This window comes from Dryas octopetala, chromosome 1 (assembly GCF_963921425.1).
Source record: "Dryas octopetala chromosome 1, drDryOcto1.1, whole genome shotgun sequence".
Classification (NCBI taxonomy): Eukaryota; Viridiplantae; Streptophyta; class Magnoliopsida; order Rosales; family Rosaceae; genus Dryas; species Dryas octopetala.
In genome coordinates this window covers 29,626,770-29,640,274 of record NC_141366.1, presented here as the reverse complement: position 1 = coordinate 29,640,274, position 13,505 = coordinate 29,626,770, and the positions used below count along the sequence as shown (strand labels likewise).

General features: G+C 34.9%; 1 protein-coding gene across 2 annotated transcripts; it reads right to left on the bottom strand.

Moving 5' to 3' along the window:
* Positions 1–1,575: 1,575 nt before the first annotated feature.
* On the bottom strand, positions 1,576–12,655 carry EMB2738 (GTP-binding family protein). 2 transcript variants are annotated; one of them, XM_086229810.1, is made up of 12 exons: positions 12,201–12,655; positions 11,733–11,800; positions 11,203–11,286; positions 10,754–11,047; positions 9,598–9,737; positions 8,466–8,553; positions 7,961–8,143; positions 5,769–5,930; positions 4,379–4,572; positions 3,333–3,483; positions 2,352–2,517; positions 1,576–1,954 (listed from the first exon to the last, which is right to left on the bottom strand). In XM_086229810.1, the coding sequence occupies exons 1-12, from the start codon at positions 12,574–12,576 to the stop codon at positions 1,887–1,889; spliced, it is 1,974 nt and encodes a 657-aa protein (XP_086085936.1). In that variant the 5' UTR covers positions 12,577–12,655; the 3' UTR covers positions 1,576–1,886. The 2 variants fall into 2 exon arrangements, with proteins under 2 accessions (XP_086085936.1, XP_086085937.1); XM_086229811.1 differs by having other exon boundaries at positions 11,733–11,797.
* Positions 12,656–13,505: the final 850 nt, after the last annotated feature.

Below are 13,505 nucleotides of genomic sequence, written 5' to 3'. Positions count from 1 at the left end.
TGACAAATTGAGGTATTGACATATGTGTTCGGCTCGGCTTTGTCATTCCATCGCTATTCTGAAAGATCTAGTTAGGATGAACTGCCATACTCAAGTGCACTTGACATGACATCCTGTCAAATTTGACAACCTAGCTCCTAGCCATGACTATTAGGGCATTCCACCATACCAAGCCATGCTTGCATTCAATACAACATTGAATGCAAAAGGGCTTGGTATCTGTGCATGCTACTATTCCTAACTGGTAACGTGGTATCTCCTCCTCTATTCATCTTTATGTAGGTATAAACCATCTTATATGCATGAAGAAGGGGTTTACAAAAAACCTTATCAATTACATACAAGCACTTGAGAATAACCCAAAAGATTTTACCTCTTTCTTCCATATTCACCCAAGTTCATCATTTGTTCTTTTTTGTTCTTGCTCAAACACCTTCATCTATACTTCATTGACTTCATCATCTATACCAGTCCTATCTTCTTTGACCTTTGTTCATGCAGGAAGATCTCATCAACACCAACCATCAATTCAGCAAGATTTGTTCATCACAAGTTTTCATCCTAATCATTCTCCAACAAGGCCTACTTATCAACCAGCTCACCCATCTTAAGTTGATTCTATCACCAAACGGATTTTTGCATCAACAATAATGAAGTGACATTTCCTTCAACTCCCTCTTTTATCCTAATTCTTAATGCATTCATCATTTACTTTTTGTACACTCCCTATCTACATTTTGTAAATGATTTCAAATACAAATTTTCATTGGTCCGACTGAAAATGTAAATTTTGTTTAACATAATAGCTCGAAGAAAATAGCGAATATGTATAACTTCAAATAGATTTAACCCTACGTCAGACAAACTTTGTTTATAGAAAAATGCTAGTTACATTATTCTGTTGCCAATTCTGCACTGCAACTTCTTGATCACCTTTAAAGATTATTTTTGCAAAAAAATTAATCAAATAAAAAATCATTTGATCATCTAACTATTATCAAATAAATAGACGATAAACTTACTGTTACCAAAACTGTGTATTTATTTGGTAACAATTAAATCACAAAACAATTTCTAATTTAGTTAATTTTTTGCGTTGGTAATCTTTAAAAGGTGATCTAGATAATGAACACATCGATCTTTAATACTATATTTCATAATTGACAAGAGAATAAAGAAGGCATAAAAAGATTAGGCAACTAGCATTCCTCTTGTTATATTACTTGCTCAAGTACATTTACATCCATCAACTATAGGGTCCATTTCAAGTTGGTCCACGAATTATAAAACATTTCAAATTCCCCCATTAACTAAAAAAAACATATAAAATGGTCAATCCGTTAAGGATTAAGATAAAGGGACTGTTAAGTGCCACATTGGACGTAGTCGACCTAACATTTTTAATGACATGGCAATGAGTGGTAGGGGGCAAAAATGGGTTTGACCCCAAAATAATTTCCCACCCATTCCACGACGACACGTGGCATCTAACTCTGATATGGGCCCAAAATGCAAAAGCATCTGAGGTCATTAAAAAAGCCGCTTAAAAAATAATAATAAAAAAACAGCATGTGGTAATTATCAAAAAGATTTGCTTGATCTTCATATCATATTTACATTGATTCTAAAGTAAAATTCCAAGGCCCAACTTACAAGAAGACATCAAAATCAGGGAATATACATGCAATGCCAGTCCTTTTGCGCAAGATGGGTTAGTAGAATTATGCATTCTTCCAACCAACAAGCATGAAAACAGAGAAATTTCACATCAACCACCTTGCAAGGTTAACTTCAGCATCTGATAACTAGTATCTCCCATGCACAAAGCTGTGCCAACATAGACTCCCTCCTAGCCGGTTCTGAGATAACACTACATTCAATGTACTTCATGTAGCTAATTCCAGTTTTCTGTCACGTGGCACAAGATTTGCTTGTGTCCTTGTTGCAGCTCTGCCTGTGGACATATGATTTACAGCCTTCAAATTGATTATTGTCTTCTTGGGCATTCAAACGACACAAAAACATAGAAAACTCATGTAGGCAAGACAACATAATCAAGAATTCAAGAGGGATCATCACAAAAATGGGAGGGGGAAGGTAAGTTTGCAGACGCATCTATGTATAATAGGGCCATAAAGTTATCCTCATTTGCATATTTGTGCAAAACAGATGGAAGCATGTGCTACAGGTTATTTTCTGAAGTTCTTAAAGTCCAAATGTTTTTCCAAAGAAGAGAATACGCATCTTTAAGTCAACAAAAATGGCAGACAGATCACAGATAGACCATATGAAACCAAAAAGATCTACCCCTTCCACCTCCCAAAAGGAAAACAAACAAAACCAGAACTGACCTTCATCTTTTTCTGATTTCCTTCTGTTGCTCCATAGAAGCCGAATTGGAGTACCTGAAAACCCTGCATCTGACCGCAGTTGCTTCTCCATATAACGGCGGTAAGTCTCAGGGAAAAGTTTTGCATCATTAACAAAAAACACAAATGTTGGTGGCCTTATAGCAGCCTGCAAAATGGATATGAAGTAAATACACAACTGTGGGTCGCCTTATAAGAAAATACTGGATATGTAATTTATGACATGCAAATTTACAACAGATGCTATCCTCAAGTTAGGCATGCACGGAAAGTAGTTCATAGAGTGGGTGATGTAGGACAATAGTAAGAGTAGGGAAGAGAAGATAGAGATCCGGATTCACTCTGGCCTTTGGCATACTCCAATAAAAAATAGAAAAATTCCGGCATCACACCGGCCTTTGGCATCTCACCGAAGGTGGCTTGGAATCACTCCAAGTCAACTCGTGCTTCACACACAAGCAGAAAAATCTGATTTCTTTCACCATTAACTTCTCTCAAAGGTTACAAACCAGCCCTTTTATAGTCATTGATACATGAACAATAAGACCCACATTAATACGCCTAGGAATTCTAAGAGACATAACTCATAATACTTAATGCCTTGAACAGGTGACATAAAGAAACTCTTCATGTGTAAATTGCATTCATTAAATAAAAAGACTCTTCATGTGGTGCTTGGAACTTGGATGGACTGATTTAAACTACTTTGAACTTGGCTCCTGCATTAGTGGACTTAAAGGACTGAATCACCCAAAACTTAAAAAAGTCATGCTTTTTCTCATAAGAAAAATAAATCTCAAAATTATATGACATTAACATCTAAAAGTTACAATAAACAAGGGTGTCTTTTGAAAGATTTATAATCAACAGGAATGCAAGACATATAATCACCCGAAAAAAAAAATAAATAAATAAATAAATAAACATAACATGGTCACTGTTTGCACTGCATAAAACAAGTACCTGAGTGCAGTAATAGATGCGCCCTCTTTTGCCACCTCGTGTCCTTGGTGGTGATTTAAAAGCTAGTGCTTCCTGTACCACTTGATTTACTACAGAAGTACTAAGCCTTCTTGATCTTTCTTTCTCAACAGTGCTAGCAGCAATGATAATCCTAAACCAACAAGACAGGAATATCATTAATGAGCTTTTGCCAACAATTCAATATAAAAAAGAATTCTTTGGGGTTACAGGGGTTTTACACCAGGACTTGCCATGCTAAATTGCTTGTATATCACAGTAATGCATTTTCTCAGAGGTGGTAACTATTGCTTCATTGTTTCTAGTATACAATCACACAAATATATTATCTATGTTATATAATATTTTTCATGACCACATCACACATATAAATGATCCAAGTATTGCTTCATTGCTTCATTGTTCCAAGTATACAATCACACATATATGTTATATAATATTTTTCATGACACATCAAGCATGATTATTTGCAAGGAAACCAGGCAACCCAATGGCTGGAAACTTAGGATGAAAGAAACAGATAACAAAACTAAAAAAAAAAAAACAAAGCACCTAAAACCAGGAAGCTTTCATTGCTTGATACCAGGTAAATTTAGAGCTACAGTAGCTTCAACATCATGAGAAGAACAAACCATAAAAAAGACTTTAATTTTTTTTAATAAATTGCAAAATGATGATCAGTCGTGGCTATGAATTCCACCAGCTAGATAGTATGGCAAAACACAAAGCCTAAAGATAGCAGTAGAGCAGCTACACTCTACAATCCAAAAATAACCCTACGTGGAATTCAAATTTATATAGGGAGGTTTCAATTAAAGGAGTTCAAATTTAGGATTTCTTGCTCTGATACCATGTTGATTTTTAATAAAGCCTAAAATCAAGCTGATTTAACTGACAGTTAAAGGTGTCCATTTCTTTCTTCTTATGATATCAATGGAGAATATGGGTTTCATGCATGAAGTTAGGTACAGAATGCAAATATGCTGCAAGTTAAGCTATATAAGAGATAGTGTTAACAAAGAACATACTTATCAACACTATGACCAGCAAGTGCAGTTGAGTATACAATAGGCGCCCAACCAAGAATGCGAAGCTTCTCCCTAACATCCTGCTCATAGTGTGTTGCAGTCTGTTGGTTTTTATTTGGTATTGTATCCCATTTGTTTACAACTATCAGGCAACCTTTCCCTTCTCTTTCTATCCTTTCAGCAATCCTGCAATCCTAGGAGATTCATGCAGACAAACTATAGTTAAAAAGAAATCTACTCGTGGAAAGAAAACATCTCATCTAATTAGAAAGCCGTGATGCCATTCTCTAAAAAAATATACTGACATAATTTATAAAGCTATGCTTTGAAGACATTCTTTAAACAAAAAGAAGGTACATGGTTCTGTTTTCACTATCACTTAGTCTTGAATGAGTTACTTCCTGTAATAAACTGAATTTAATTAACTAAATAGTTGCAATCCAAATCTCTTTAGCATCGAAGAGCTATTATGAAAATTGGACAAAAAATTAGTAGATATAGGATTAAGCAAAAAAACATTGCCCCTGGGTAAGATAGCATTATAAAAAATTACAACTTTGTTTGCTTTTCTTTTTCAGTAAAGTATATCCTATGTTATAATTATATTTTCATTTGAAAAAACAGATTTTCCCTTGCTAAAGAGCACATAATTTTGAAAATAAACAAGCAAAGCTGGCAAATATATCTGATTACATATCCCAAAATTTTTGCTCGTTCAAACTGATTATAAAGCCTAAAAGGGAAAACAAAAACTAACAGCTGCCAACAAGGCACACAAAAAGGTCAATTTAACTCATTAATTATTTGAAGAGAACCGTAATTTCCAAAAGTTCAATAGAAAATATATTTCTATTCATATACATCATAGACCAGTAACTAGGTTTGAATGAATCAAACTGCCTTTCAAGTCTGCCAGGACATGCTAGGGCCTAGGGTTATGGGAGGATGATGTCCATTTGCATTGTAGTTTTCAAAAAAAAATTATTAAAGAATAAGACAAATGGTGGGATTTCCAGCAAATCGATAAGTGTTCCTGTACAAAGCTAAAGAGGTAACATGTAACCTAAATGCTGACGAAGTTATATCATGACTTATTTTAAGAAGTTTCTCCACCTCAATTTGATTGAAATTTTATTTCTTATAAAATAATAATTTTTTTTAGCTTATATGTGATTAATATATATAATATCAAATACATGTCATGATATAGACATAGAAGCACATTTATATACATATATAATTCGTTATTTTTTAAAATATGTTTCAACCACACCCAACTTAGTTTGTTTCTACTGAAATACGTTAAGGCAGAAAAGCGTAGGCATGTTCTTTACAGCAATATAGAAATGATAACTCCAGCCAAAAAAAAAAAAATCAATGGAAAAAGTACCTGTTCTGTGATACAAGCCATGGCCTCAATGACAAGAGCCACAACATCAGAACGGCGAATGGCACGAAATGCTCGATTTACCGATAAAGCCTCCGTCATACTACCTGATGAAGCAACGACTGCTCTTCTTCTGATTCCAGCAGTATCAATAAGCCGGAACTTCTGCAAAACAAATAATTGCACTATAAGTATCTGAGATTTTTATTTCAACAAGGTTTTATCTTCACATATGGGAGGGAATTAGGCACTATAAAGAAGAAAAAAGAAGAAGAATATAAACAGAGTACTCATATTTCAAGAATGTAAACCAACAATAGGCATAGTATCCCATTTAGGGGAGCAAATGAGCCAACCCGAACCCCGAAACCAAAGGCATTCGTTGGCACCTATGGATCAAAGACTTTTAGGACATGGGGCGGCTTGTCGGACGTAGTCCAAGGAGGTGTCGGTGAATACGGCTGTCATGTATCTTGATGGTTCAGCCAACAAACCATTGCTTGTTCAAGCTCAGGTTGATAGTATACAATAGAGCTCTCAATATATTTGACGGCTCAAGGGCAACTTCCCAAACTCAATGATGCAGAACCAACAGGAAGCAAGGGAAAGAGAAGGGAAAGGAAGATAGGAAGAGAAGAACAATAGGGAATCAATAGGATTTCAATATTTTGTAATTTAAGTCGATCTACAAAGAGTTACATCCTAGCTCACCTTTCTATGTAAATTATCAGAAAATTTCCATGGGTCTTTATAAAACAGAATTGAAAGCTTAGAAACAGACGGAAAGAGGAAATTATATTAGACAATCCAACATCAACTCAAATTAAAACCCCTAATCAAATCTCTAAAATTATGATTTCCACTTTTGTCGCTGGTCGGGAAAACACAACCTCGACTTCTTTTTTTGAAAAGAAGACCTCAAGTTTTGAAATGTTTATGAGCATGCAACTTTGGAGCTTCAATCAATTTCTCTTCTAATATTGAAAGTAGCAAGATCAGAAACAAGGAATTCTTTCTTTTCATACAATTGGGTTGAGCGAAAAGGAGTGTGATTGGTTAGAAGCTGGGTTGAATGAGACACAGGAGTTGAAGGAATTTTAAAATCAACAGTTGAGAACATTTCCCTAACAGCCTTGTGACATGACTTCTTCCTTAGTGTTTTCCTATTCCACAATTGGTTCCTCATGATATTGGTGAAGAATCATGGAGATCAAATATTTAGGGATGCAATTGGAGAATTGGATGTGATTAAAGAGATAAATAGGATATTGAATTGATTAAAGATTTCACTAGGAAATTTAGGTTTTGATTAAGGAATTTAAGGCATTGATTAAGGAATCAGTGTAAAAAGAGTTAATTAAGGGGATTGATTGTTTGGACTGGCCTAATAAATAGGTCATGGTGTAGTTTTCTTCACTATCGATGAATGAAAGTTGAACCCCCAAACAATCCTCTTTTTCTTCTCCTCTTCCCTCCTCTATTCTCCCTCTCTTTCATTCCTTTTTCTATTTCTGCCTTCCTTTTTCTCTATATTTCCTACACAAATTTAGCATCAGAACCTAATTTTGTTCCACCCAGCTATACCACATATCTGTCAAAGCATTGTTGATCAAGCTTCCACACACTGACACGCATGCTACATCCGACAGCCACACTATGCCCTTGCTGTGAGTGGCCTAAACTCCAAAGTCAAACATCCAAGGCACCAGGGGAAAAGAAAATAACTCAAGTCCAATCCAGCCGTTTTGACATTTCATCCTCCCACATGCATTGCCAAGCACTGCTGAGTAGATTGGTTCATTTGTAGCCCTAATTCCGTGGTGCAGTAGAAAAAAATAATCGTACTTGAATTGAAGTAAATGAGGTGGTTAGGCTAGACAGCATGGTACAGTCTCAACATAAAAATTCGCCATCAAACTTTTGATAATCTTCAATTTCACTGGAAAATCTCTAGGTATTCCAAGGAAGAAATCCACATATAGGAAATTTATATAAAAACTCCATTTAATGAGTTAGATAAATATTATTGTGAAAAACACCTATATATATATATATATATATATATATCACTGAAGTGTTATTTTTTGAGTCTTACGTCCGTCCAGATCACATAATAGATCTGTGCAGAACATTTTGTGTTAAAACAGTCAACAACAGGTGAAATAGCAGAACGGAAAATTGCAAATCAATCAAACCTGTCCATCTGGTCCAGTAAATTCGATATCAATAGCATCACGGGTCGTTCCACTGACTGGGCTAACAATTGTCCTGTCCTCTCCAATCAATGCATTCAAAATGCTACTTTTACCAACATTTGGTCGGCCAACAATCGCAATTGCAGGAACATAATCTTCTTGTTCATCATAAACTTCTGGGTCCTGCATATAATATATGCATAATAAATTATATCATAGAGAAATGAAAATATTCTTAGAACAAGACACGAACATGCTTTCTTGGGTTTCAGGAATGACCAGAAGCACCAATTTTTCTTTTTCAATTAAGCATGATTGGATGCTAATTGAACTGAAAAGTTAACTAACAAGCTCAAAATGAGAATCTTGATAAAAAAATACTACTTAAAAAGTAAGTTTGAGATGGTAAAGTTGAGTCAATTGTCAATCAAATTTCAGCATTAAAAAAAAGGCAGTCAAATTGGAAGACTGTTATACCAGGAATAAAATTTCTGAGATTACAAACCTCAATCTTTTTCAGCCCTGAACACAAAAGATCAAGAAGCTCTCCAGTTCCAGTCCCAGATATAGCAGATATAGGAAGTGGTGAAAACCTAGTCAATCAACCAAAAAACATGCTCTGTACATTAATATTAGATATACTACATTTTTATGTGTCCACCAGATGCAAAACTTAAGTGTGTCAACAACTACAATTTTGTTAATTACAAATAATAGCATAAATGAAAAGCATAAAATTTTCATATATTGAGACCTAACAAACCCTAATAAGAAACTAGACATTATATTCTCCCAAGCATCAGCTTTCGAAAACTTAAACTTGAACTAACTTACATATTTTTAGGGTGGCTCTATTTTGACTCCTTTTTCTCAATCCCATTTAATGAAATTTTTAATACCTCTTTTACCCTTATGTAAAAAGACAAGCGAGACTAAATAAAACTAAAACTCTCAATTGATTTCCTCTCTAAACCCACTGATCTCCAACTCTTTATCCTTTCTCTCTCTCCAACTTACACAATCTCTCTATAAACTCCAAAACCTCACTAATCATTCCCAATCTCACTCGGTTTGAAAGTGCATTTGGACAATGGACTCTCAAATCATCATTTGAGAGTCTTCTAACAAGGTGAGTGTGTGTGTGTGTCCATTTTGATTGTACTCTACATTTTTATTAATACAATCATTATGCTTCCTCTCAAAAAAAAAAAAAAAAAACCTAAACAGACAAACTCAGAATGAACCTCAAAATCAAAGAATCTAAACCCACTATCATACTTGTCCTATTATGGAAGGTTTAGCCTTACAGGAGAGGGAATCAATGCAATAGAGAGGATGATGAGGTTGAGCCTATAACAATGCTATCATCATTGCACCAAGCACAACTCAACAACCCGCACTATAGGTATAGTACGATAGAAATAAGAATTTACTATCTAATACTTTGTACATTATGCCTTGAACACAACAATGTATATTGAATGGACAATTCACTAGATTTATAGATAGACATTGCTACTGACTGAAGACCAGAACCCTTTTTCAAAATTTTTGTGAAGTGATTTTAAGTTTTATTTACAAAGAAAAAAAAAAAGGGGGGGGGGGGGGGGGGGGGGGGTGCAAAGAGTTCAGCTCACCCTAAGGACCAAAATTCTGATGCTTGCATGATTCCTTTACGTGGAGATTCACACTTGTTAACTGCAAGAATGATGTACTTATCTGAGTAGTTCTTACGTAGCCAATCTGAAATTTCCTCATCAGCTGCAGTTAGACCTGCCTGTTAACCATTGTCAATATTACTTAGTATTATCTTTACCATCATAAAGCCAAGCTCTTTTTCAAGGTCAAAATCACAAGCTTCACCAAAATACATGTTAACATAAATGCCTTCAAATATATAATTTAATAAACTCATATTATGCATACAAAATGGTCATCATTATAATAAATTGGAAATAAGTATCAAAATAAAATTGTTATCTCTATTGAAATCAAAGCTTTGTGGAGTTTTTGGAATCATTACTCCAGCTTATGCACAGTGATTCACAACTTCAATTATTCCTGGGAGTATTCAATATTTTTTTATACAAAAAAATATATTATTAATACAAAAAATGGAAGTAAAGTAAAACTAAAAGTAGCAAGCATGACAAGTCCATCATAATCAAATGTACATCCTCAAGCAAAAACACATTACATTCAATTCAAAACTACCCCCATTCGAGATGGTTTAACAAAAAAGAATATCTCCAAAATGCTTGACAAAGACATCCAAAGAGAAGCTAAAAGTTCCAAAGTACCTTTCCTCCACCTTATCATCAAAAAACATGTGTATTCAGTATTATCTGTACTAATTAACAATTTCTATAATACAATTTTGTTTAAGATTACTAATATTTAGCATGTGCTTTCTGACTTCGCAAGTTTACGATGCATTCTTGATGCTACATGCAGGCCTTCTTTTTGATATTCTAGCAAATCCAGGATGCTTCCCCACACTACACTTGATAGCCTCTCCAAAAATTGTACATATCACTTTCGCGCTCACATAATATTTTTAATGACTTCTCCGCAATTGTATAATCACTTTGGGCTTTTGCTTTAATGTATCTTTATTTGGCCACAAAAACAATATATGGAAGTAGTAAGACCAATGTTATGTACTGCAAAATTTGCATCTTCAAATAACCAATAATGTATAAGCATATTGCAGCTCATATTTTCTTTACACTTATCAACTAGCAAAAGAAGCACATTGCACATGGTCCAAAAAGTATTTATCATAAAATCTACCTGGCCATCAACGAGGAAAATAATGACAGATGATTCTTCAACAGCTGCAGTAGCTTGCTTCTCAATCATTGAGGGCATCCTGGCAACAGCTGCCTCCCTGGAGGCAAGTGGAATTCCATCCATACCAATGGTTGTTGAAATAGCCAATTCTTCCATGACATTGGCCTGTGACTTTGAAACTGTAAGAACACCACCAGTATCCACCACCATAAATTCATAGTCCCCCCAAAAGGATCTACCATACAGGCGATCCCTAGTAACCCCAGGTTCATCAACTACAATTGCCTTGTTCCCCTGCAATACATAACAAAAATTAAAACATAAGAAGATGTAAGTCCACTTACAGAGTTAAAAACATAGAGACAAGTACACGTGAAAGCTCAAAATTATATATTCCTCATTAATTTAATGATAATTAAATAATAGAAGACCAGATTCTGATTAAGTACCGTGACAAGACGGTTAAATAATGCTGATTTACCAACATTCGGTCTTCCAACAATCGCAACCCTTGGAAGAAGATGATCAGGGATCTGAAAATGAAATTTGAATTGTTTAGAGACTATGGATGTTCTCTGCTTTCTCTTCATTTCAACAAAAAGAGTCCCCAACTTACATTATTTGAAAACAACAGTCTGATTGCCTTATAGAAACCAACATTATACTTTAGCAAAAAGAAAAAAAAAACAAAAAGGAAAAGAAAGAATAAAACTACGAATGCTCCAGAAGTATAAGATAAAAAAATTGATATATGCAAATTCTACACACTCCGGCAAATTGTTCATGATACCTAGTGGCAGAAAAAGATTGACAAAAACGAGCACAGTATTCAATAAGCACAACATTATGCTTTCTGGTTCAAACATCTCATTATACACTGCACTGAAATCCTATCAAGATATCATTGTACTCAGACAGAACTCTCATGAGTTTCTCATCACTAAAATTTGAAAGTAACTGTGATAAGACGCTTACTCACACTTTTAATTGTACTTTTCTGCCTCCTCTGCTTTCGACCAATTTGCTCTTGATCAGTTTGCTCATCTTCTAAAACCATCAGATGACAGTTATATATGGTCATTATACACAACCAAATGACTCATGCCACATTGACAACTTATTATTCAAGAATGCCTTAATAAAATGGGCAAAAATTCAACCAACGTTTTTTAAATGAATTTTGTGAACCCATTAAAAAAAAACCATTGAAAAATTAAAGGCAGCCTCCTTTTTTTTTTTTTTTGGAAAAGTTAGTAGATTTCAGAATAATTTGGTCAAACTATGAACTGGGTTTGGCATAAAATTACTAAAACCGGCTATCTCCCCTAATTTGAGTTGCATTATGAATTTCCAAAAATACTAGGCAAGCATCAAAACCAAAGCCTGAGAAAATTAGAGGCAGAAAGAGACACGGAGAGTACAATGAAGAGAATGATAAAAAACGCACCGATTCTGAGTTGGCGGGACAAAGAGAAAGAGAACTCTTGAACAGCGAGTCGAGCGTCTTCTTCGAGGGCGTGGACGTTGGAGGAATCGTCGCCGCCTCCGTCCGACTCATCATCCACAAGCTCTCCCTCTTCTTCTTCTTCTTCTTCTTCTTGCTGGTTATCCGTTACGGAAATGTCAAAATCATTGGCGGAGAGGCGGGAGAGGAAGCGAGGAGGAGTGGGAAGAAGACAAGTGTGGAGGGAAAGGGAGGGAGTGCGAAGAATTGGAGGGGAGAGAGATTTGGGAAATGGGGGAGAGAGAAGAGAGAGGGTCTTAGAGAGAGTTGGGCAAGTGTAGGAGTAGGAATAGGAAAACAGCTCTGGAGCTGCTGCCATTGTCTAATGTCTCACGGTCTCTCTGGGTTTTTTGAGTTTGGCGGTCTTAGAGAGTTGGAGGTTTATCCACTCCCGCATGGGTTTAAGTTATTACAGGCTTTACAGCATGTACAATCATAAAAAGCTAGGGGTCCCAAATATGTATCCCAAATGCCATATCATCTTTTTTTAAGTTAATCAAATCTTTAATTTACATTAAGAAATCATTAATTATTTTAAAGAAAGAAAAAAAAAACACACACACAAACTTCAGTTAATTAACCTTCCCTGTTAATTTAAACTCTACCACCTACAGTCCTAGATTGATTGCATCCTACACTCCAAAAGGTTTGGTCCAATTATTATTTCATAATTTCCGTGTTAGGTCCACAAATTTTTTTAAGTGTCAAATGAATCTACGAATTAACTGACGTTAATTACCACATTAGTTTATTCCGTCAAAATACTTCAAACAGGCATTAAGTTTTTTCGCGTGGGGCGCACATAGAGGGGCAAATCGATGATTTCATGTATCATCCTCTCTTTTCTACACTTCCATGTACTCCTCATATGACCAAAATTGATGTCCGATTGAGGGTATTTTGACTGAATTGACTAAGGTGGTAAACTTCAGTTAATTGTGGACTCATTTGGCACTTAAAAAATTTCATGGACTCATTGGCACTTAAAAATATTCGTGGGACAACAAGAAAATTATGAAATAATAAATAGACCAAATGTGTAATTATCTCTTAAATATAAATAGAAACTTGGTAGTTATTAATACCTAAAGCACAATGCCAACTTGTGTCCTAGAAATATCACCAGAATATTTTATTCTTTCATCATCCTTAAAGATATAATGAAACAAATATCAATGATAAGAACAATCAAATAAGAAAATATTGAACAAACTTATCATTAAAATTAAGTTTATTTTAACCTTTACT

Excerpts from the sequence above, each read along its gene's own strand:
- EMB2738 (XM_086229810.1), bottom strand. The coding sequence starts at position 12,576 with ATGGCAGCAGCTCCAGAGCTGTTTTCCTATTCCTACTCCTACACTTGC. Across the intron at positions 11,287-11,732 it reads AGAAAAGTACAATTAAAAGT|ATCCCTGATCATCTTCTTCC; the intron begins GTGAGTAAGCGT and ends TTTCATTTTCAG. Across the intron at positions 2,518-3,332 it reads GCATCTATTACTGCACTCAG|GCTGCTATAAGGCCACCAAC; the intron begins GTACTTGTTTTA and ends TCCATTTTGCAG.